Source organism: Tasmannia lanceolata, unplaced genomic scaffold (genome assembly GCF_043159265.1).
Source record: "Tasmannia lanceolata isolate RefF3 unplaced genomic scaffold, GAP_Taslan_0.1 ptg000013l, whole genome shotgun sequence".
Lineage (NCBI taxonomy): Eukaryota > Viridiplantae > Streptophyta > Magnoliopsida > Canellales > Winteraceae > Tasmannia > Tasmannia lanceolata.
In genome coordinates this window covers 44,473,680-44,495,000 of record NW_027518690.1, presented here as the reverse complement: position 1 = coordinate 44,495,000, position 21,321 = coordinate 44,473,680, and the positions used below count along the sequence as shown (strand labels likewise).

Sequence of the window (21,321 nt, the reverse complement as noted above, 5' to 3'; positions counted from 1 at the left end):
CACTGTATAATACAGCCCATTGACGGTGTCAAAGCAGAAAGTACACTACTCGACCACATTCATTCATAAAATAACAAAGCACTCCATGTGTTCATGATTAGATCACACAATGTTTGGAAATGGGAGAAGTTTCAGATTTTCAGGTGCTCAACACACCAAATCCCAACAGAGTCCATTCAGATACAAGAATGCCCTTTTTTTTCTTTCACCTGCTCTACTAAAATGAACAGCAACCATCATTACTAATATCTTTATTTCAACTCCAAACCTCACAAATTTCAACCAGGCATAAATTTTTATTGAAAGCTGCTCTTTAACTAGATGATAATTAATCTAAGACAGTTCAGATAGAAAGGGAATACGATGGTCATGGAGATAAGTAGAGAGTCATCCAAGAACGGAAGCGAGACCATGCCAAATCAACAACGTCCTGGTCCTCATCGTTTATTCCCATTTCCTTCCTTCTCTTGACACCATCAGGAGATCTGTTCATAAAGGCATGCCCGACGCCAGGGTAGATGTGCACCTCATAAGGAACGCCTGAGGATTTCAGTTTTTCCTCCAGAGATTTAGCAGCCTGAAAAAAAGAGAAGAAATAATAACTATAAATAACCAAAAATGTTGGTGGTTTAACTCCTAGCAACTTCATTCTTCCCCAAATATATCAATGCACAACAAATAAATATTGAACAGAGATATCTCTTCGTGGTACTATAGACCACAAGTGAAGGAAGTATTTCTATCAAAACAAATAAGGATTACACGAGTTTGTTTGGCTCCACATTCTATTATAGACCACAAAGTCCAGTAAGTACTCATCAGAAGCTAATTGGATATTGAGTTTCCTTAGCTCCACATGTGGGTTTCTCTGGTTTTTTTTTTTTTTTTTTGGCACAGGGGGGTAGCATGGTAACTTCTAGTAAAGAAATAAACAGAATAGTACAAAAAGGGAGGATGAGATGTCATATAACAACATGGCTTAGAATTAAGCCAGAAGGAAAAGATTGCTACTTACTCAATCGCTTCTATCAACGTGTTCCCTTGCCAAACGGTCCACTTCGTCATTTGCCAATCTTGGGCAATGGTTTAATTGAGGATTCATCAGAGAGCATCAATTATAATCTCTAGGAAGATCAGTGCAAGACACCATGGATTAATTGATTGCACTTTTGCCTCTGAATGGGACTGTCAAGATTTGGTGTGAAAATCCAGAGTCATGTTTGTAGTGCTCTAGCTTCCCCATCATTTGAGTCTGTTGTTTCTCTGTTCTTGTTTTACTGAACTGGTCCGGGGTCTTACAGAAGAGGCTCAGATATTGTCTCATAGAGCCAATAATGAATGAAAAAATAAATTGTAATGTCTGGGGTTAAGAGATCCGTTTGTTGTTTCTTATTCTTTCTTTTTTTTAATTAGAAAAAGGTCAATCTCAATGACCGAACTGGTCAGAAACAAAGCTAAACCAAAGGGGGAAAAAAGGCAAATAAAAGACCACATTGAGGAGGGTGATGATCAAAGGTTTCAGAAGCAACTTTATTGACCCAACCAAATTGGGCTAAATGATCAGTAACACAATTAGCCGAGCATCAAATGTATTGAAATGACATGGATTACCCCCCAACCCTATCCAATCCTTTCCTCAATGGTGCTGGCAAATCTCCAAAGGGTAGCTCGCCCCCTTCCTCAACCAGCGAATCATGTTGAAAGAGTCACCTTCAACAATAAGAAAATCAAGGATGTCCAGGTACATGAGCCGAATTCCAGCCAAAGAGCCTGATCCACTCATCATTAGAAGATTTATCCCCAATTGGACCAGAGAAGGCCCACCGGACTTCATTCTCGACATTGCGGAGAAGGCGTCCAATACATATAGAGACCGGGATTCCTATGCTAGAACCATCAAAGTCCAACTTAAAGACCTAGGAGTAGAAGACCACTTAGGGGAAGATTTATCCACCACTGACCTACTCAATTGGACCACAGTCCAAGAGCGCCAAATAAATGACTCTGAAATGCCGGAGAAGTCAGGAAAGACAACCACCCAGTGAAATAAGGGCATTATTAGATGAGCCAATGTTTGGAGAGGTTTAGAAGGTTCTTTCTAGTCATACACCTGATGGTTCCAGTCATACAGATATAAGAAAAAACCTTCTTTTTCAAACCAAATAGGAAATAAACCAAAAAATGTTGAGGGTCTAGAGGTACTTCCCATGGAGTGCTTGGATCTAATCTCCTAGGAGTCAGATTGCACTAGTACCATATTATGATGAAAGCAAGAAAAAAGAGGAAAGGAAGAAAAAAATGGGGAAAAGTCGTGAGCCTTCCCACCATTGGGAGAGCTCTTTTATCACTTTCTTACTCCTTACATAATGGAAAATTACTTTAATAACCTTGTCCCAATCAGCTGCATAGTTAGTCCAAAGTGTGTGGGTAGCAAGTCCCCCGCCCAAGGTCCATATAGTTTCTGGTGTACAGCAACTTACAAGAAGATCAACCATATTGACATCCTTAAGAGGAAGAGGTGCACTGTAGTAAACAGATGCATATTATGAGAGATGGATGAAGAAACCTGCAAACAGATATTCATCTACTGCAGGGCAGCAAGGGAAGTTTGGAGCAGGATCCATGGGCGGTTTAAGATCATATGGGCATTACTCTCCCTGTCGCTGTTAGAGTGAACTACTGTCACCTTAGCGAGAAGGGGTACATCCTTCAAAGTATGACCCCCTTCGTGGTGGTGGGGTTACATTGGCTTGAAAGGAACCGAAGGTTGTTTGATGGTAAGGAAAAATCCCTCCTATGGACTACTAGGAAAGTTAGATGCCTAATCATTCAATGGGCCAACAGGAATTTTATAACTATTCCTCCCAAGATATCTACCGAATCTGGGATGTGATCATTAGAGATGGACACCTTTCACCCCAACTTGTTCAAACTAAAACTTAATGGTGAGTCTCTGGACAAACTGGGTCTGGTGGGGTGATAATCAGAAATCATCTTCGCGATATGGTATTTGCATTATCTGGTCATATCACCAGGAAAAACTCAAATGAGGCTGAGGCGATAGCTTTATCTATGGGTCTATGGCTGGCTGCTACTCACTGCAATGACTCTCAGATAGAGGTTTAGAGTGACTCATACAATGTAATATAATGAGCTAGAAACGATAAGTTGGGGTAATTGAGGTTCTCCGACATCATCCAGGAAATTAGAGATTTATGTGACCGTAATCACAACACTTTTTCACTCCCCTTTATCCCTGGGAGTGCCAATGCGATGGCTGATCTCTTGGCAAAATGGGGAGCATCCGGATCTGTATTATACATTGGGTAAACTCTCCCCCAGCTGTAAGTGCTATGTTTTTGGTGTTGATAAAGATTCTTTTTTTTTCTATTTGATGATGTTAAAAAAGATTCTTGTCTTTTCAAAAAATATATACTCAAAGGAAAATGACCCTGCGTGAAACTGCCATAGAGAGAATTCAGCATCGGTGATTGTACTACCATCTAATCAAAGATCTATCAATCAAGGAAAGCAAACACCCCACTTACATTGGGCCCACTTTCCATCACCATAATATACACAAAATGAACAAATGCTTTCAATCAATAAAATATGTATAGAATTCAGGAGCTGCAAGAGGGCATCAATGAGTCAACAGTTTGATACACCACCCTAAACAGGGTAAAATCCATGCGGCAGTCAAGATTTCTCACTCACCTTGAACCATCTCAGCTCAAGCAAAGGATACAACACACATGATAGGAATTTTAGAATATAGGACCTAAAATAACAACAGATAAAAAATACACAATTATTAATGGCCAATGAAAGTTATAAAAAATGTTTTGTAGTTAGAATGGAACTGAGAAACTGGTCAGCGTATGAGCAGAATCTACAAAAGCACTTCTGAGTCCTGGCTAAAATTGAAAAGGAGGACATATAGGCCACTGCCACTGCTATCCATGACTTATTAAGTCACGAGTTACCACAAGTTTGGGGGTAAAATCAGGGTATCCTTGTTAGATCAGTAACAAATGTCTTAATTCCAGACATTTTAGCCATGTGGTAAGCTAATTTCCGTAGTCAACAGGCCTCTTTTCATACATTTTTTTTTTTTCATCAAGTTGTCAAAACCTAAGACTCGACCATGCACACAACATTCTGGAGTCTAGACCATAGTTACTGGAAACTTCCTAGTTGGATGGGAAGCTTGCTTCCCCAGAAACTCACTTTAGAAGCTAAGTTCTTGTCGCTTTCCAAATTTAGGGGAAGAGCGCTTCCCAAACAATTCCAGTGTTTCCTATTAACTAAGAGTGCAGTTCCTATTTGGGTGATAATTTCTTCCTCGAAGAATATGTTTTGCTGAAGGATCTCATTTTTTTATTTTTTTTTAAAAGAGTGCATTTAAAACTTGAAAACTCACCTTTAAGTTTCAAATGACAATTATGTGGATCTTTTTACAAAACATTAACATTAAATATATGTGAATAAAACATGTGAAGCTGTAAATTCTTAACACTCGTAATCCTAATTAGTCACTAAGTCTTCTTTTTTACCTGTAATCCTTACCTATAGTAGACCTGCCTCCCTAACATACTACAATCATTCTCTTTCTATGTACTTCTTGTTCGCTTCCAATGATGCTTAGGCTTGTACATCCTTCATGTTGACTTTCAATGATGCTTTTCACACATTTGTTCTTTGTGCTCTTTAGAACTTTTCACGATTTTCTCTTTCCTAAGTCCCTCGCTTTTCACTTTCGCGTCTCGCACTCACTTCCCATTCTAGCAACTATCGTCTAGACACAACAACGAGATCATGAAAGATAGTGCCTAACAAATTGCCTAGCGACTGTGCAAGCAAGTGCTTTCAAAATTAATATAAAGGGAAGCTGATGTCCTCCTATATCTCATTACAACAAACAAATATCTAAGCTTTCAATTGTTGATCATTACTCCTTTATATAGGATATCTCCCTCCCACTCACATGCGAAGTACCCCCCATATGATTCATTGTTTATTTTTATCCTTGTTCTCCATTTCAGGGAATTGGGCTACCTCTGCCATTGCTCAACTAGTTTCTCTTTCAGTTCTTGTTCTAGCAACTTGGTCTCCCTGCCTATATTAGTGCTTCCACTGTCTAGTCTCCGCACAAATCATTTGCTTTGCATAAATCATGGAAAAATCACACTTTCATCCCATTTGAGAAATAGTTTTGAGCAAACAATCCAGAAGATATGGGACGGAAGATGATGAAGGGTATAAAAAAACCCGACCTTATCCGTAGCACATTTCCGTACACTGATCTTGCCATCATATGTTTTGTTTATTCATAGCATAGCCATTAAGATACAGTTTGGGTGACTCTTTTGAGACATTTTTGGTGATTCATTTAAAAATCAAACATCTGCAACTTTAACCAGGTTCAACAAAATAATCAGCATTAGATGAAGAAAAACTGATCAATCCCCAAATCATTTGCTCAAAAAAATTGAAGTATCGTGATCAATTCCCGCATCATTTGCTCAAAAAATTGAAGTAATATCTTAGACTCATGAAGTTTATGAGCAAGTAATAAATGAAAACTTATATATTTCTCTACAAAATATATTCCTTCATCTTTCCTTATCAATAAACTCTCTCTAAATTAGTGTAGAATCTTGGCCACACCGTTGGAACTATAAATGCCTTGTCAAATGGTGTCCGAAGATTAATTATTTTTCAACAAGATTGTATAATGAAGATCTTCCTTTTGATCTTCAGGTCAGACACGTAAATTTTTTAGAATTGACTTGATGTTTGCACCTTGTGCTTGAATGGGTGAAATAAAACCTGAGAAATTTTCACAATTCTTATAGAAGGGATAGACACATATTTATAATTTATTTGATGTAGTCCAGACTCCAGAAGTATGTACCCTTATCCACTTTTTGAACTCTTACGGAGGTAATATGTTTATTTGACAACTAATAATTTTATATGTTTCTTAAATTAATGATACTTTTTTCCATTTTGTGCACGGAAGAATCAAAATTGCTGCCAAATTCACCCTTGACACGATCAATTTCATCTACCTCTATTCACACCATATGACAATAAGTTCACTCTAAAGAAGTTAAAAAAAAAGTTCCCCAGGAAATGACATTAAAAAGTCGGAGTTACGCTAGTGTTACAAGGAGTATAAGTATCTTCTAAACAAGCCAGCTAGGGAAAAATAAATAATTCTGAACATTCTTATATTTTTGGAGTATAAGGGAGAAGGAAAAGATGACCTCGAAAATCAAATAGAGTCAAGCAAGGAATCAAAGAATGAAAAGGCAAGTACAAGCAAGCCACCGTATCTTCTAAACAAGGCAGTCAAGGAAGCATAAATAATTCAAAATTGAGAATATTTATTTTACAAAACGTAAACATATTTTATTTAAATACAAATGTGTTCACACATCCAAAATTTCAAAATGAAAAATCCAGGTTGTTTTTCAGTTTGACCAAATTGAGTTTAATGTTAAGTATCTTCTAAACAAGCAAATTAAGGAAATATAAATAATTCAAAATTGAGAAGAGGAAAGGGTTTCTGCCCTCGAGCACAGAAACAAGCGTGGGGCCCATTGTGTGTGTGTGTGTGTTGGTGGGGGGGGGGGGGGGGGGTGATCCTAAGCATTCATTTGAAAGTCCCCATCACGGATGGGGAGCCTACCAAAAATCAGCTCCATTGGATCACCATAGGGTGTCCATTTGTGGGGCCAAAAATGGACAGATATTATTTGTCCACTATCTTCCCATTTTTTGGGCCCACAAATAGACACCCTAAGGTGATCCAATGGAGCTGATTTTTGGTGGACACCCTATCCATGAAAGGGCCCATCAAATGAATGCTTTGGATCCCACCCAAAAATGTGCAACCCTCTCACCCCCCCACCCCCCCGGGGTTCTCCCGTTTTTGTGCTCGAGCGCGAGCACAGAAACCCTTTCCTCAATTGAGAATAGTTATTTTACAAAAAGCTAAATATACTTTATTAATGTAAGCTGAAAATGTCGAGCAAAGATACCATGATGTCTGAAAAGCCGACAAAGTTATCAAGCTCCCCAAAATGAGCCTGCACTGGTGCCTTAACCATTGAGGGATCTGCAAGCTCTGACGAGGGGACTCCATAGAAAGCAACAACAGCATCAACTTCAGGGACCAGAACAGCACTTGCAATGGACAGAGCACCACCCATGCAATATCCTGTCACACCTACCTATTGAAACACAAATGAAAGTAGAAGCCTTAGGCAGATCAATTCAAATGAATTCAATTAAAAGCATCACTTCATTTGAAACGAAGTTTAAATTCATCTTCTGTAAGATTTTGGGCTTTTTGGATATTCCTGATCCACTTCCAGCACAGGTGTTTCATTTCCCTTTTATGCATTTGTTTAAGAAAGATTTTCCTTTAATACATGGGAAATGACAACTTTAAAGCGTATAAACAGATACAAAGCAATTACATCAAGGACAAAGCTTGGTGTGTGATATATAGATCAATCTTAGTACTTCTTTGGCTAAAGAATCTGCTATATTGTTTGTCTCTTGCATTACATGATTAAACGACACCTCCAGCCCAATCACCACATCGACATAATCTATTCAACTATGATAGCTAATCAATGACCACATGTAGAGGCATTACTTGAATTCCCTTCCATTGCCCGCCCCAGCATGTTATAAGTGATCGGAGGAGACAATGATAAAGAGGAGGGAGTTAAATAAGGCAAAAACATGGGATGAAGGTACCTATAAGGGGTGATATCTATCTTTAAATTATATGCTTAATGGTTTCCAATTAGGCATTAACGTCCTATTTTCAAATAAAATTAACTTAAAATAATCTAACTTGCAAACATGGATTGATTTTGGCAGTATCCAAAGAGATCACTACAATCTAGGGTGATTTTCCAATAATTTGAAACTGTCATATTCCAATAATTTCCAACAGTCATATGTTACGTCTGGATGATTTCTCAAGCTTTGCAGTTTACTACAAACATACCCGTGCTTATGTAGAATAATTGAGCTTCGAGTCCCAAGACATTTAGAGTAGTTCAAAAGCAAATACCAACCTCTCATCTACCAGTATTGATCTTTTATTGTTCTATTCAGAGCTAAACTGCAGTCATGAGACAGTCTAGATCTCAGCAATTCATAGAGAAAATGAAACTTTCTTTATTTAGTTATGGATTCAAAATCAAATTCTGGAAGCCAGAACACACCAATTCCATTCCTCCCCTCCCGACCCCCACCCCCCCCCCCCAAAAAAAAAAAAAAAATTCTACAAATGGATCGTCGCCAACAAGATTATTAGACAAAAAAAAGGAAGTAATACCTCCCCTCCCCACCCCCACCCCCAACCCCCCCCCCCCCCCCGAAAATAAATTCTACAAATGGATCGTCGCCAACAAGATTATTAGACAAAAAAAAAGGAAGTAATACACACCTTCTTTGAACCATTAGCTTTGAGCCAGCTGACAGAAGCACGTATATCCTCAATGGCACCTTTCCAATCTAAACCATCCATTAAATGCTGTGCTTCAGCTACATCCAAACCAACCTTCCCACGATACAAACTGGAAAACAAAAACAATCACAACCTATATTCGCAAAATTGAACCCTAATGGCTAAATTTGCAAAGAGAAGTAAACAATTTTTAGATGGCAATTTCAAAATACATTCCTGCTTCTTGGACACCAAAATCAAAATAAATATGTTAGAATATATAAGATCAGATATGAAAAGACACCTGACCATTGGATTGTTCTGTTCTAAAAGGCAGCCGCCGCCTAGGCGCTGGGCACAGAAAAAACGCACCGCCCAGGGCTCTGGGCGTTTAAAAAGCGGTCTCACCGCCTGGGTGTTATTAGGCGGCCGCCCAGGGCCTGGGCGTTTTTGACTTTTTGTTATTATTTAATGTTTAGTGCTTATGCATAAAATGGTTTAGATTGTTATGTATTCAAGTATTTGTATTTTATATAAAAAATGTAAGAAATTATGAAAATATATTAATATATATAAAAAAAAAAACGCCTCGAAATGCCTAGGCGCCGCTTAGGCGGCCTGGGCACTGGGAGGTCAGTTAGCCGTCCAGCGCTTTTTAGAACATTGTAGTAGATTAAGCTACTTAGTTTTTTGTTATTTTTAGTCATATATTTTGAATTTCTAATTAGTTTTAGGTAGTTACGCAATTTTCTAGATCTGATCTTTTATATTCTATGAGAAAACCATATTACCATGGTTTTAAATTTTGGCCGAAATCCAGAATTTCGGCCCTAGCCCGAAACGAAATACACCATGAACAGGATTTTTACAGGATTTCGCTGAAATTCAATCGAAATTGCCGAAATCACCCTTACCTACAAAATCCCCACCTAAATGTTATAGATTTCCATGGAAATTGCCAAAATTTTAGACATTTCAATGGAAATTTTAAAAATACCAAAATTTTTAACCTAATTTAACATGATTTTGGCCGAAATTTCTATGAAACCGAAATATTTTGATTTCCGTGGTGGCAATTTAAAACCCTGCACACCAAAACATTGTATTGGAAGCAAAGCAAAACAACAACAACAAAAAAAAGGGGGGGGGATGTTATTACTCTGGAATGAGGGTTTTATAACCAGAATCAAATTTGGCAATGTCGAAAGCATGGTTCTTGACCTCAAAATCGACCCCCCACCACTCCTGCAAAACCACTATTCCAGGAGCATCGTCTTTGCCTGCCACGTACGCATCAAATATCTAACGAAAACCATAAAAAGAAGAAGAAAAAGATGAGAGAACATCAGATTCGTTTTATTAATCAAAAGTAAGAGAGAAAATGCTTTGAATGTATAATCAAAAGACTCACAGTATCATCGCCTCTGCGAATCTGGACTTTCTGGAAGTGAGAAGAGGCAGAATCCGCCATGGAACGAATTGGAGTCCGAAATTTAGAGATTGGAGAGGGAAATGTGCGATGCCGTACGAGGGAGAGGGTTTTAGATGCTAAGAGCAACGCCATTTATGCCAGTATACTGTTTAGGAGAACGCTAGAACGTTCCAGATGTTTCTTGTGGGTTTTTTTTTTAGGAAACGACAGACTTTTGAACGATCATCAAACATTCATCGTACGGGTCGAAGCACTGCCACGTGTACGGTAATCCGATCATCTATACATCAATAATGAAAATAACGTCCTTTAAGATATGTCTTTAAGCCATTGGTTTTAGCAGCATGAGATCTAAAACCAATTGGCTACATTTGGATTGCTTGAATCAGGAATTGGAATCGGAATCGGCATTTCTATTCTGATTTCCCTAACAATGGAATGAAAAAAAATTAAAAAATTAAAAAAGAAGGGAAAATTACATATACACCTCCTGTAGTTTGGCCATTTTCCGCTTTAAACACTGTTGTTTGGAAGTTATAAACGACCCCCCCTCAACTTTTCGTGAGTTTTTTTTTTTAAGTGACAGAGTGGACGGAAAAGGGAAAATGATTGTTATGCCCTCGTCTTCTCCAACTAAAATTAGGGTTATCATACTTTAAAACTGAAAATTAGGGTTTGATTCAAACCCTTGTTTATTTATCAACATATACCCTCGATTTAGGAGTTTTATTTGTCTTCATTCACATCATTATTATGATTTGCACATAAACCCTAATATTTTATGGAATTTTGTTTTGTTTTCATCAATGTTTTTTTTTCTTCTTGAAATGTGGGTTTGATGTAGCCATGGGGTGGGGTTTCATTGTCTATGGTGGAAGTGACGGCGGTGGACGTGGTGGCGGCGACGATGGAAAATGGCATAACCCTAATCTTTTTGCAAATGGCTTAAAACCAGTGATAAATGGTATTTCTATTTTCAAAATATTAACCATGGTTAGTTTTAGTCATTCCGCCAAGTTAAACTAACGGACCGTCAACGGAGGGGTCTACTTAAAAATGTAAGAAAGTTGAGGAGTGTCTTTGGTAACTTCCAAACCACAGGGTTTAAAGCGGAAAATGGCCAAACCACACAGGGTCTATCTGTAAATTTCCCAAAAAAAAAAAAAAAAAAATACAATTCAAGTTAACTAGGATTTATGCTGGCTGCATTTTGGCCCGCTTTTGTATTTTCAGACACTAATAAGGCCTGGCAGATATGGTCAACATAATCTGGATTGTTTATTGGTGAGCCTGACCACTGAGATACCATAATCCAAGAATCCCTCGACAAGATAAATCCAAAACATTTAATACGGGAAGAATTTGGATTGCCACTCTATTTATTTTAATTGATCGATTTAAAGCTATGGATTGAACACTCAGGGCCCATTCAATGAATGATTCAGGTGATGCTATAATCATGTAGTGAGGCTCAATCACTACACCTAATGAAAACTCTTAAGATTAAGTGCATCTCATAGTATCATCTTTAATTTAATAATGGGATGAATGTTTCGCTATGGCAGGACCGCATCCACTACAACATAGTGGGGTCTCCAACCTTTGAATGATCTGAACCATCCATTTGATAGGCCTGGCTTTGGATATCCTGGAAGATGACGAGCAGCAGAGAATAATGAATTCATTTTACAAAGCCCTCAAGATCTATGTGTAAATCTATTGAGGAGGGGTGTGGGGTTATGAAAATATCAAGGCAACAGAAAGGGCAGGGGCATGTTATACACTCCTCATTACTTGCTACAACTTCTCCAACACTGCTGCAAACACACCCACCATTTAAATCGCATCCAAACCCTTTTGATCACAACAGGCCTCCTCTTCGACCACCACCAACGTCCCAATTCAAATTCAAATCCAAATATAAGAAGCACCTTCTTTTACAACACACTCATTAGAGCCCATCTCCATATTGGAAACCCACTACAGGCCATACTCCTTTTCACCCAAATGCTCACCTACCAAGCCCCACCCAACAACCACACCTTCCCTTCCCTCATCAAAGCTGCCTCCCTATCATCTACCTCTACAGCAAGATCCATCCACGCCCAAGTCGTCAGGCGCGGATTGTCAACTGACCAATTCATTAAAAGCTGCTTTGTTAAATTGTATGCGCAACTCGAGGAGCTACCCAATGCGTGCCTAGCGTTTGATGAAATTCCCCAACCGGACTTAGTTTCTTGCAATTCGATGCTTGACGCCCTCTGCAAGAACGGCAATGCAGACTCTGCTCTTGTACTATTCACGCAGATGACCAAAAGGGATGTGGTATCTTGGACTAGTATGATCAATGGGTTCGCAACCAATCAGCGTTTTCGTGAAGCAATTCAATTGTTTGAGAACATGATGACAAACAATGAGAAACCCAATGAAGCTACATTGGTTAGCGTCCTATCTGCATGTGCGAATTCTGATGAAGGGGGAGCCTTACATCAAGGAAAACAGATCCATGCTTATATAATAAGGAACGAGATTCACCTAACAGCTTTTATTGGAACAGCATTGATTGATATGTATGGCAAAAGTGGTTGTTTAAGGTGCATTCGTAAACTGTTCAACGGAATGCCCGAGAGAGAGGTATGCACATGGAATGCTATGATCTCAGCTTTGGCTTCTAATGGTAGGGAAACAGAGGCCTTAGAGACATTTGACAAAATGAGGGCCGAAGGACTGCGGCCAAATGAGCTCACATATGTTGGGGTGCTGACAGCGTGCGCTCGTGCTGGGCTGGTTGAATTGGGGTTGAGGTGGTTCGAGTCGATGAAGCAAGATTTCGCCATTGTTCCGAGGATGGAACACTATGGGTGTGTGGTTGATCTGCTGGGTAGGGCAGGGCTTCTACGGGAGGCGTCCGAATTTATTATGAGAATGCCGGTGAAGGCAGAAGGTTCTGTTTTGGGGGCTCTTTTGGGCGCTTGTAAGGTTCATGGAGATGTCGAATTGGGGGACGAAGTAGGGAGAAGGTTGCTTATGTTGCAACCGAGACATTCTGGGCGGTATGTGGTGTTGTCGAATATGTATGCAGGCGTAGGAAGATGGGAGGATGCTGCTGAGTTGAGGGAAGTGATGCTGAAGGCAGGAATCAAGAAGATTGCAGGGATCAGTAAAGTACAAATGATATAAATGAGGTTGAAGTTTCAAACTTATTGAATGGCTAATTTTGTTGTTATCATGATTCAAGTACTTAAAACATGTTCTCATGACTGGGTTTGGCTAGACGTGGTGGAACCCACGCCCTTTACAATTTTGCTTTAAAGCAAGAAAAATTTTTATTTTTGAAATAAAAATGTTCCATGTAAAAAGTTATAGTTTCATAAAACATCCTTTACTTACTGATGAGGGTATTTGCTGTCTGTATTTTGGTAATCGACATCACTTTCCATCCCCTGAAAGTTTCTGCTTGGTTTCTTAAGATCATCAGGGGATACACTCAATTGAGATGAAAAGAGAATGCCAGTATCAGTTGATCTGTGGATCTATGTCATTCAAAAAAAAAAAAAAAAAACCGTATCAGTTGATCTGTGGATCTTTGAACACGGGTCGCTGCTGAGAGACAGAGCCCCAAAAGGAGGAACTGTCATAATTATCTAATCTGCAATGGGTAGTTGTAAGCTACCAGTCTAGAAACCTTTTGAGTGAAGAGTGGGTGACTATGAGATGGAAGTTGAGGGGGCGTCCCTTGCGAGTGTTGCAAGGGCGTGTTCTGCAACTATTCTTTACGGGCCTTATGATGCAGCACCGTGAAGAGAAATTGAGGAAACTAAATAACATGGAAAATAAATGCCTAGAGATCCTAATTGGCAAATATGCCACTTATTAGCGTATTTTCTGCATCACGTTCTCTCATTTTTGCCTTGAGGAGGATGAGAAAAAACTAAGAGAACCAGGAAGATCTGGTTTGGTAAACTAGATGCATTTTTGCCCATTTCTCCATATCCCTGCAAAACAGTTTGGGAGAACGAGTTTTCACCCATATTTAAGCCAGGATCTGATTCCAGCGTTTCTCATTCTCCAGTCCGTTTCATCCGCTCTTCCAGCCGGATAATGAGAATAATTGCTGAACACGGCCCAAGGGATTTTGAGTCCAAAACTGATAATTATACATTCAAAATTGCATTTGATTTTGATTCCAGCAATCGGCTTTGAACTCAAAATCCAAAACGAAACAGGGTCTAATCTATATGTTTCCCATCTCTGATTCTACATCTTAGACTGAGGATCGTTCGGTTCGTCTTGGATCTTGAGTCCAAAGATTGTTCCCTCAAATACACCCATTCTTGCCATAGTTAGAATTACTCTAAATAATTGAATTTGATTTATTACAATTCTCTAGTTCATGAATAGTCATTGTTTCCGGATTACGTTTCATAGATCTGGGTTTGGAGATGTTCACCTGGGTTAAATTCTGGAAGACGCCCTAGCAGGACGCCAAGGCCAGGATGGCAAATACAGACCACTAGACCAGACAGGAAGTCTTGCAATATCAAAACAACAGAGGGCAGGTATTATGTCCCTATTTCTAAACTTACCACATAAATTAGGTTAATTAAGTGGCAATCCCTTTTGTTAAATCTGGCTTACCAGAAAGAAAATAAAATACATTGTAAGTGTTTTGCACAGTGGGCCCCACCACTCAACATCCAACATGATGGATGGCTTAGGTATGGTCTGACCATCCTCATCTTAATACACATAGTTTACTGTATATTATGCCGCAAAAGAAGCAAAAGCATGGCTCTGAGATATTTTGGCAATTAGAAAGAAGCATTTGAACTATATTCTAATTGGCGAATAATCCGCTCTCACTGGTGCAAGCAATGGGGCCAACATGAAGGATCCTAACCAGCATTCTAGATGCTTTAGGGGGCATCAACACTAGGTCAAATACTTAACTTCTAGTTCCACAGATGGGGACTTGAAGCTTAATAAAACACTAACTGGCCAAGCCAGTGCTGATTTCTGCCCAAAATCACCAGTCATTATTTCAGAAGTTAATCCAAGCATTCATACTATGGTTGTAATAATCAAATTTTAGAAAGTTTGCCTTTAGACACTATATATAGTTCATCAATTGGTTCAAGAAATGTCAAGCACTTGTAGCTTACCACCTGCTCTTGCACTGCATGCATTATTCAGCATGCTAAGAAACAAATGCACTACATAAATAATCACAGGATATTAGGATTCAAAGGCACGAGCATTGGAGAAATCATTCTCTCTAGTAAGGTCATAAGCTATGAAGGGGTGAGAAAAAAAAAATATTAACATTGATCTGCAAGATTCTGCATGATCACATAAGTAGAGGGGTGCGCACCAAGATGCACTAAGATGAAGATGACGAGCTTTACTCTTTCTTGGGGTACTCCCTCGCTCCAAATATGGTCGAACCGACTCTGACATTTGTACTGCCCATTTCAATCTGCAGAAACCCATGCCACTAGACATCAATTGGTGCTACTTGTACAGCCTTACTGCTAAATTCGAACTTGTAATTATATTCCTTACTGCTTTCTCAAAGTCACCAGACATGCCCATTGATAGCTCACACTGGTCTTCTGCAATTCCAAGCGCCTTGCAGACCTCCATCCTACAGTTAGACAATGTCTGTTTCATTCCAACACACACGATCCGTTAGAAAATAGAAATATCGGTTAACAAACAACAATAACATATAGCAGTTCCAGATTGATCACCTTGAAATTCTCCGGAGTTGATGAGTAGTCAGGCATCCCTATTGTCATTAGGCCAGAAAACACGAGATTTGGACAACCCAGCTTAACATGCTTAGCCAGTTCTACACAACCTGAGGGCTCAACACCAGCTTTTGCTGCAATGGAAGGACATAGGTTTATTAATTGATCAATCTGCACATCTGTGGCATGGTACGGATGTAAGGTAACAACTCTAATTTAATTACAATGTTATAGGAGCTATTAAATCAACTCACTCAAACAGGAACACCTAAGAGCCTCACTCTAGTTCATATGAAAAATTATGTCGAAAATAGTTTAATCATTACTCTGTCCACAAATTAGGGGAAACTTGTGCTCCGTTGATAAACCAGACTGAGAAAGTAAACTTGTTGAAATAAAGCAAGTAACAAGGTAAGGGGCGCAAAAAAAAAAGAAGCTAAATGAGATTGAAATATAAGAAAGGAAAGAGTTAAGAGCAAATAGAGAAATGGGTGGAAAAGATTAGGCGTCCACCACTCCTATTGGTGCTTTCACTGGTAACAATGCCAGCAAACAGGGGACCCCACATAATTTCTCGAAGATCCCATAACTTTCACCAATGGGAGCGGACAAACTTAAACTCCGCGCCAACTACCTGCCTTTGCAATAAATTCTATGCTTATTATTGCTTTAATATCAACTGAACATCTCTGTGGATCTATCTAAAATGAATAAAGTTATTCAATTATTTTTTATCTTTTTTGTGCAGTTTATTATTTATTTATTTATTTTATTTTTCTACTCACATTCTTCCCCGCTGGTATTAACTTGGACCAAAACCTTCAGAGGTTTTCTTCCAATGCTTGCAACTGCACGATCAAGATGATTTGCAATCTGTACAGCACACAAGGAATGGAAAATTACCATGGTAAGTGATGACAAATGGAAGATAAAAAATGGGCACCATGTCAAAATGCCAGTGGGATTTTCATTTTAGGAGATGCTCCTTTTTATTAATAACGGAAGGTGGGTAATGACTAATGACTCAAGCATGCCCAGATAGTCAATGAATAGCAATCACAGGTTGGAAACCAGCAAGCTATGCATAGATAACAACAGATATACCAGGATAAAATCATGCTACCAAAGAGACTAGGTAAAAAGAGGTTACAGGCCAAATTAAGAATGCCCATTCAGAATTACCAGTGTGAGATGAAAATGGATTGACTACAGGTTACTCTACTACATAACCCCCTGTGGAAAGTGTGGAATGGATTTACTTTTGCAATGTCCGTTGTTGAAATATATTATATGCATAAAGACCATGAACTGTACCTAGTTACGACTTCAATTAGAACAGTAAGTTCATACTAAAAAATATAAATGATAGCATGAGATATTTTAAAGATTGCTATATGGGCAGATATTTCATTACATGAAATTTTACCTTTGCATTGTCCACACTTTCGACCATATCAAGATTTGGGACAGCAGCTGCATAGGAAAACAAGCACAAATATTCATCATACTGAAATCCTCTCAAGTAAAAATATGAGTAGGAAAGATAGAACAAAAATGGACCACATAATGGGAAGATAATGAATAACAAAAGGCAACAAGAAGATAAATATCTATCTACTTAGTTTTAACTTTGTAATAGTACGTGCTATGCGTGAACACGATTCATTAAAAAATAATGTGCTTTAATAAAACTTGAAATCATTTGTCGTGGCCCTAGTCTCAATAATGTGCTTTAATAAAACTTGAAATCATTTGTCATGGCCCTAGTCTCATGCCACATGGATGCCGCATCCATAAAATCCATGCATAAAAAGAAAAATCAACAGTTTACCTTCTCTTGGCGGAACCCATAAGATCCCTTATTGATCAACATTCTAGTATCATTCAACTAATCCTAAACAATATTGGTATAGTTGATTTAGTGGAAACCATTAGATGCCATACATGGTCATATTTAAATGCCCAACGGACACACATCAGTAAGATACGTTTCTACATAAGTCGACATTTTAGCTTCTCTTGGCAAAACATTAAAATTCCCTTGATGATGAAGGGGCGGTATTATCCAATCAGGGTTGAACCACTGGGCAATAGATTTAGCTTATGGTCATCCACCAAATCAAAGTGTGCACTCAAGGCCCAACATTAAATGATAATGATGAAATTCATTATCAGATGTAAAGAGGCACATGCCGGCTCCTGATTAATTTTGTATGAGAGAGAGAGAGAGAGAGAGAGAGAGAGAGAGAGAGAGTGTGTGTGTGTGTGTGTGTGTGTGTGTGTGTGTGTAAACATTTTAAGAGGTTTCATTAATACCCAAGTTTTTCATTTATATATGTGATGCAATACATGTACGCAATTTAATGGTAATGAATAGATAACTACAGATATGCTTTGTAGTGTTACACCCCATGTTTTCACACATATAGTATGCATGCATACACACACCACATACTTCTAGAGGCAACAGAAAGTTACTTGGAGATGATTTATGACATATTCCGAGGACAAATGACATATCCAATGTTGTAATACATAAGAAGATTCCCATACATGTACTTCAATGGGTAAATAACAGTATCTAGAAACATGTACTCAGTAAAGAAATTGACAAGGCAAAAACAGGTTGACTAGGGTGAATCAATGATTGACATGGAGGGTTCTTTATTGACTTTAAAGAAATAAGTATAGGATTATCTTGGTGAAGTTAAAACCAGAGTTAACTAGGTGAATTAATAGTAAAACTCCCAACTACTACTACACAAATGGGGTGCATAGTTTCAAAACTCCCCGCATCATCATGGACTCCCCCGAGTCGAATCCCATTTACCTTGGCTGCGTTCTTGTTTGTTTGAGTCCGATTTTTTTAATGGTATTGTCTGAGTCTGTTTTTTGCCCGGTAAAGTCAATAAAACTCCTTCGACTCCCCTGAGTTATGACCGCGTCAACCGAGTACTCGAGCGGGTCATGCCGAGTCGACTATGATTTTCTATGCCCGCATTCACCAAATATCAGGTAGATGACTCGTAAATGTGTATGAATAATGTCAGTCTAGCAAGACCCGAACCCCATGGTATCTTAAGAAGATCACAACGTGCAAGTCATCATAATACCTAAATTCATGGATTGTTAACTGACCGCAACGACTCCGAAAGTGAGCCACGAGAGAAGGTTCCAAAGAAGAAATACAAAGGCACTCCCTACCGAAGACGCTCACAAAGATCCCAATATGCACCCATCAAGCTAGCCCATTATGTAACTCAACTCTCACCCATTGAGTATTGAGATACATCCACATCATAAATTGGATCTTTGGGAACCCATTGTTTTCCTCCTTTCCCCTAGTTATTGTTCCTAGGGTTAGTTCGAAGAATTTGGATTGTTTGAGACCCTTTGTTTCCTCTCTTTCTTTAGTTATGGTGTATTGGGGTGGTGTTTTGCGCTATTGAATGTAATAAATTTTTTGGGGTTCTACCTAACCCCAGCTTAGGCCCTGTTCATTTGAGATTATGATAACCGATGGTGAGGCCCCAAACTGATTATTGGACTGAATATTAATGTAATTTGAGTCCAATAATCGGATTGGGGGCTCACCATCGGTTGTCATAATCTGAAACGAACAGGGACTTACCGATAAAAAAAATGGATTGTTGAGGTCACTCTAACAGCCTCTGCTCTCCGCATTGAAGAATTTTCCAACAGAATTAGATTCTAAAACTACTAATAGAAAGGAACTCCATATGTCTACTATACAAAACACAATTGACTTCAAGAATCCCAATAGTCCTTAAGTTTCACACACACACACACACACACACACACACACACGCGCAAACTGAGAGGAATGACAAAAGTATTTTGTCAAGAAATTCAAGATCCAGTAGAAAAAATGTATCTGATTTTGTTCAATATATTAGAAGTAGGTTCTCTTACTATTCCTTTCCTAAAAAAATTCCTTTGATTGCTCCTGGGGACCTGATGATCCATTAGATTTCTAGGCTATGCGTCAATCAATCCAGTACCCAGTTCATAAAATAACAAGAAAAAATTGATCATGATGAGAACATACCAAGAAGGGTTTTGGCTTTGTTGGTCTGCAAGTGCCCAACGAAATGCCATTCAATATCTCCAGGAAGCTGAATGAAAGAGATTGGGGATTTTACACATACATATTTGAATAATGGGTAAAAGAGAGGGAGGAGAAGGGAAATAATTTGTACCTGAGGGGCTTTATCGATGAACTCTTGGACGTAATTCTCTCCGAAACAGCGGTGTCCAGCGTCATAAACTTGTTGGATGAGGGAAATGGGCTTCGTCTTGCTCACGCCCACAACCCTGATTCCATCCCAATTCCTGCCGGACCTCTCTGCAGCCCGATGGACTCTGTACAGAACCGACCGAAGAGCGGTCACCGCTACGCCTTCCATGGCCGGAGCGGCCATACGTTCTGCTCTCTCTCTCTCTCTCTCGTTTTTTATCTAGTTACGTGGCAATCTTATGTCACTGATTTTATTTATTAGGGTGACATGTACGGCAATTCGGGTGACACGTACGGCAAAAAAAAGAAGAGAGTGGGGCCCACTCTATTGGGTGATCTCCACAGCTCAAATAAAGCCTTTGTCCCAAGTAGGGGTGTCAATTTTGGCTCGGGCTCGGAAGCTCGCTCGAGCTCGGCTCGAATCCTTAACGAGGCCGAGCCCGAGTTAGGCCAGGCTCGTTAAAGCTCCTGGGAAAAAATAAATACTGAAATACGTAATGATGGTATGATGTTAGTATGTAATGTCAACGCAAAAATAACTGCTGTGAAAAATCGAAAACCGTAATTGTCATAACTTTGAAATTTTTTTGGTAATTTTTTATTAATTGTCATAACTTAGTACATTTTATTCGTAATTTTCCATTTCAAACTTTATAAAACCAGCTGTTTACTTTTTGCCTGTAATCATTAGTTTTTTTGCAAAACTTTATAAAATCAGCTTATTTTACTTTTTATTTGTAATCATTATTTTTTTTGAAATTTGCTTTTGCTAGTCACAGAGGCGAAACTTTATAACCGGCTCGTTAAAGCTCACGAGCGGCTCGCGAGCCGAGCCGAGCCTGAGCCTGGTTCGAGCCCGAGCCAAGCTTTTGAACTTAACGAGCCGAGCCGAGCTTGGCCAAGCTCGGCTCGGCTCGGCTCGTTTACACCCCTAGTCCCAAGCTAGTTGGGGTTGGCTAAAATAAAGGTCTGTTCACTTGTTTTTCCGAGAATCTAACGTGGCATTAGGAAAAGAAATTCAGGAAAACTATGTAGGAAAATGTTTCACACGCCAATTCACTCGCGTAGGAACTGTGCAGGAAAAGGTTTCCCAAGAAACTACTTGCCCGCCTTTTTTTCACCAGTTTTGCTGGGAAAGCAAATCCCACCAAATAAAAGGAAAAGGAATCTCACACTTGTGAGAAAAGACTCATTTCCACATCGTTTTTCCCAATTTCTGTGTCAGATGTGACATTTTCCACCTTGGCTCCTTCAAAATCCGGTGAAGACAAGTAAGACAAGTAAACATGCAAATTTTAGCTTTCTCGGAAAAAAAGGGGGTGTTTTCCTGGGATTTGGTCTTGTAGGAACGCGAGTGTACAGAGACTTAGAAAATTTTCATAAAGAAGGTGAAAGGATCCACCCA

The 21,321-nt window shown here is 39.0% G+C and overlaps 3 protein-coding genes across 3 annotated transcripts; 1 reads left to right on the top strand and 2 right to left on the bottom strand.

Annotated features, from left to right (window-relative positions):
* Positions 1-28: 28 nt before the first annotated feature.
* On the bottom strand, positions 29-10,096 carry LOC143890222 (alpha/beta-Hydrolases superfamily protein). The gene is made up of 5 exons (XM_077394815.1): positions 9,888-10,096; positions 9,636-9,778; positions 8,477-8,606; positions 7,050-7,241; positions 29-577 (listed from the first exon to the last, which is right to left on the bottom strand). Exons 1-5 carry the CDS (start codon positions 10,038-10,040, stop codon positions 368-370), a joined length of 828 nt encoding a protein of 275 aa, XP_077250930.1. The 5' UTR covers positions 10,041-10,096; the 3' UTR covers positions 29-367.
* A 1,274-nt stretch (positions 10,097-11,370) lies between these two features.
* LOC143889224 (Tetratricopeptide repeat (TPR)-like superfamily protein) lies at positions 11,371-13,276 on the top strand. The gene has a single exon (XM_077393404.1). The coding sequence runs from the start codon at positions 11,682-11,684 to the stop codon at positions 13,086-13,088; it is 1,407 nt and encodes a 468-aa protein (XP_077249519.1). The 5' UTR covers positions 11,371-11,681; the 3' UTR covers positions 13,089-13,276.
* A 1,931-nt stretch (positions 13,277-15,207) lies between these two features.
* Positions 15,208-20,155, bottom strand: LOC143890221 (uncharacterized). Its single transcript, XM_077394814.1, has 7 exons — positions 19,879-20,155; positions 19,728-19,794; positions 17,085-17,131; positions 16,444-16,531; positions 15,659-15,792; positions 15,471-15,569; positions 15,208-15,384 (listed from the first exon to the last, which is right to left on the bottom strand). Exons 1-7 carry the CDS (start codon positions 20,098-20,100, stop codon positions 15,310-15,312), a joined length of 732 nt encoding a protein of 243 aa, XP_077250929.1. The 5' UTR covers positions 20,101-20,155; the 3' UTR covers positions 15,208-15,309.
* Between the last annotated feature and the right edge of the window lie 1,166 nt (positions 20,156-21,321).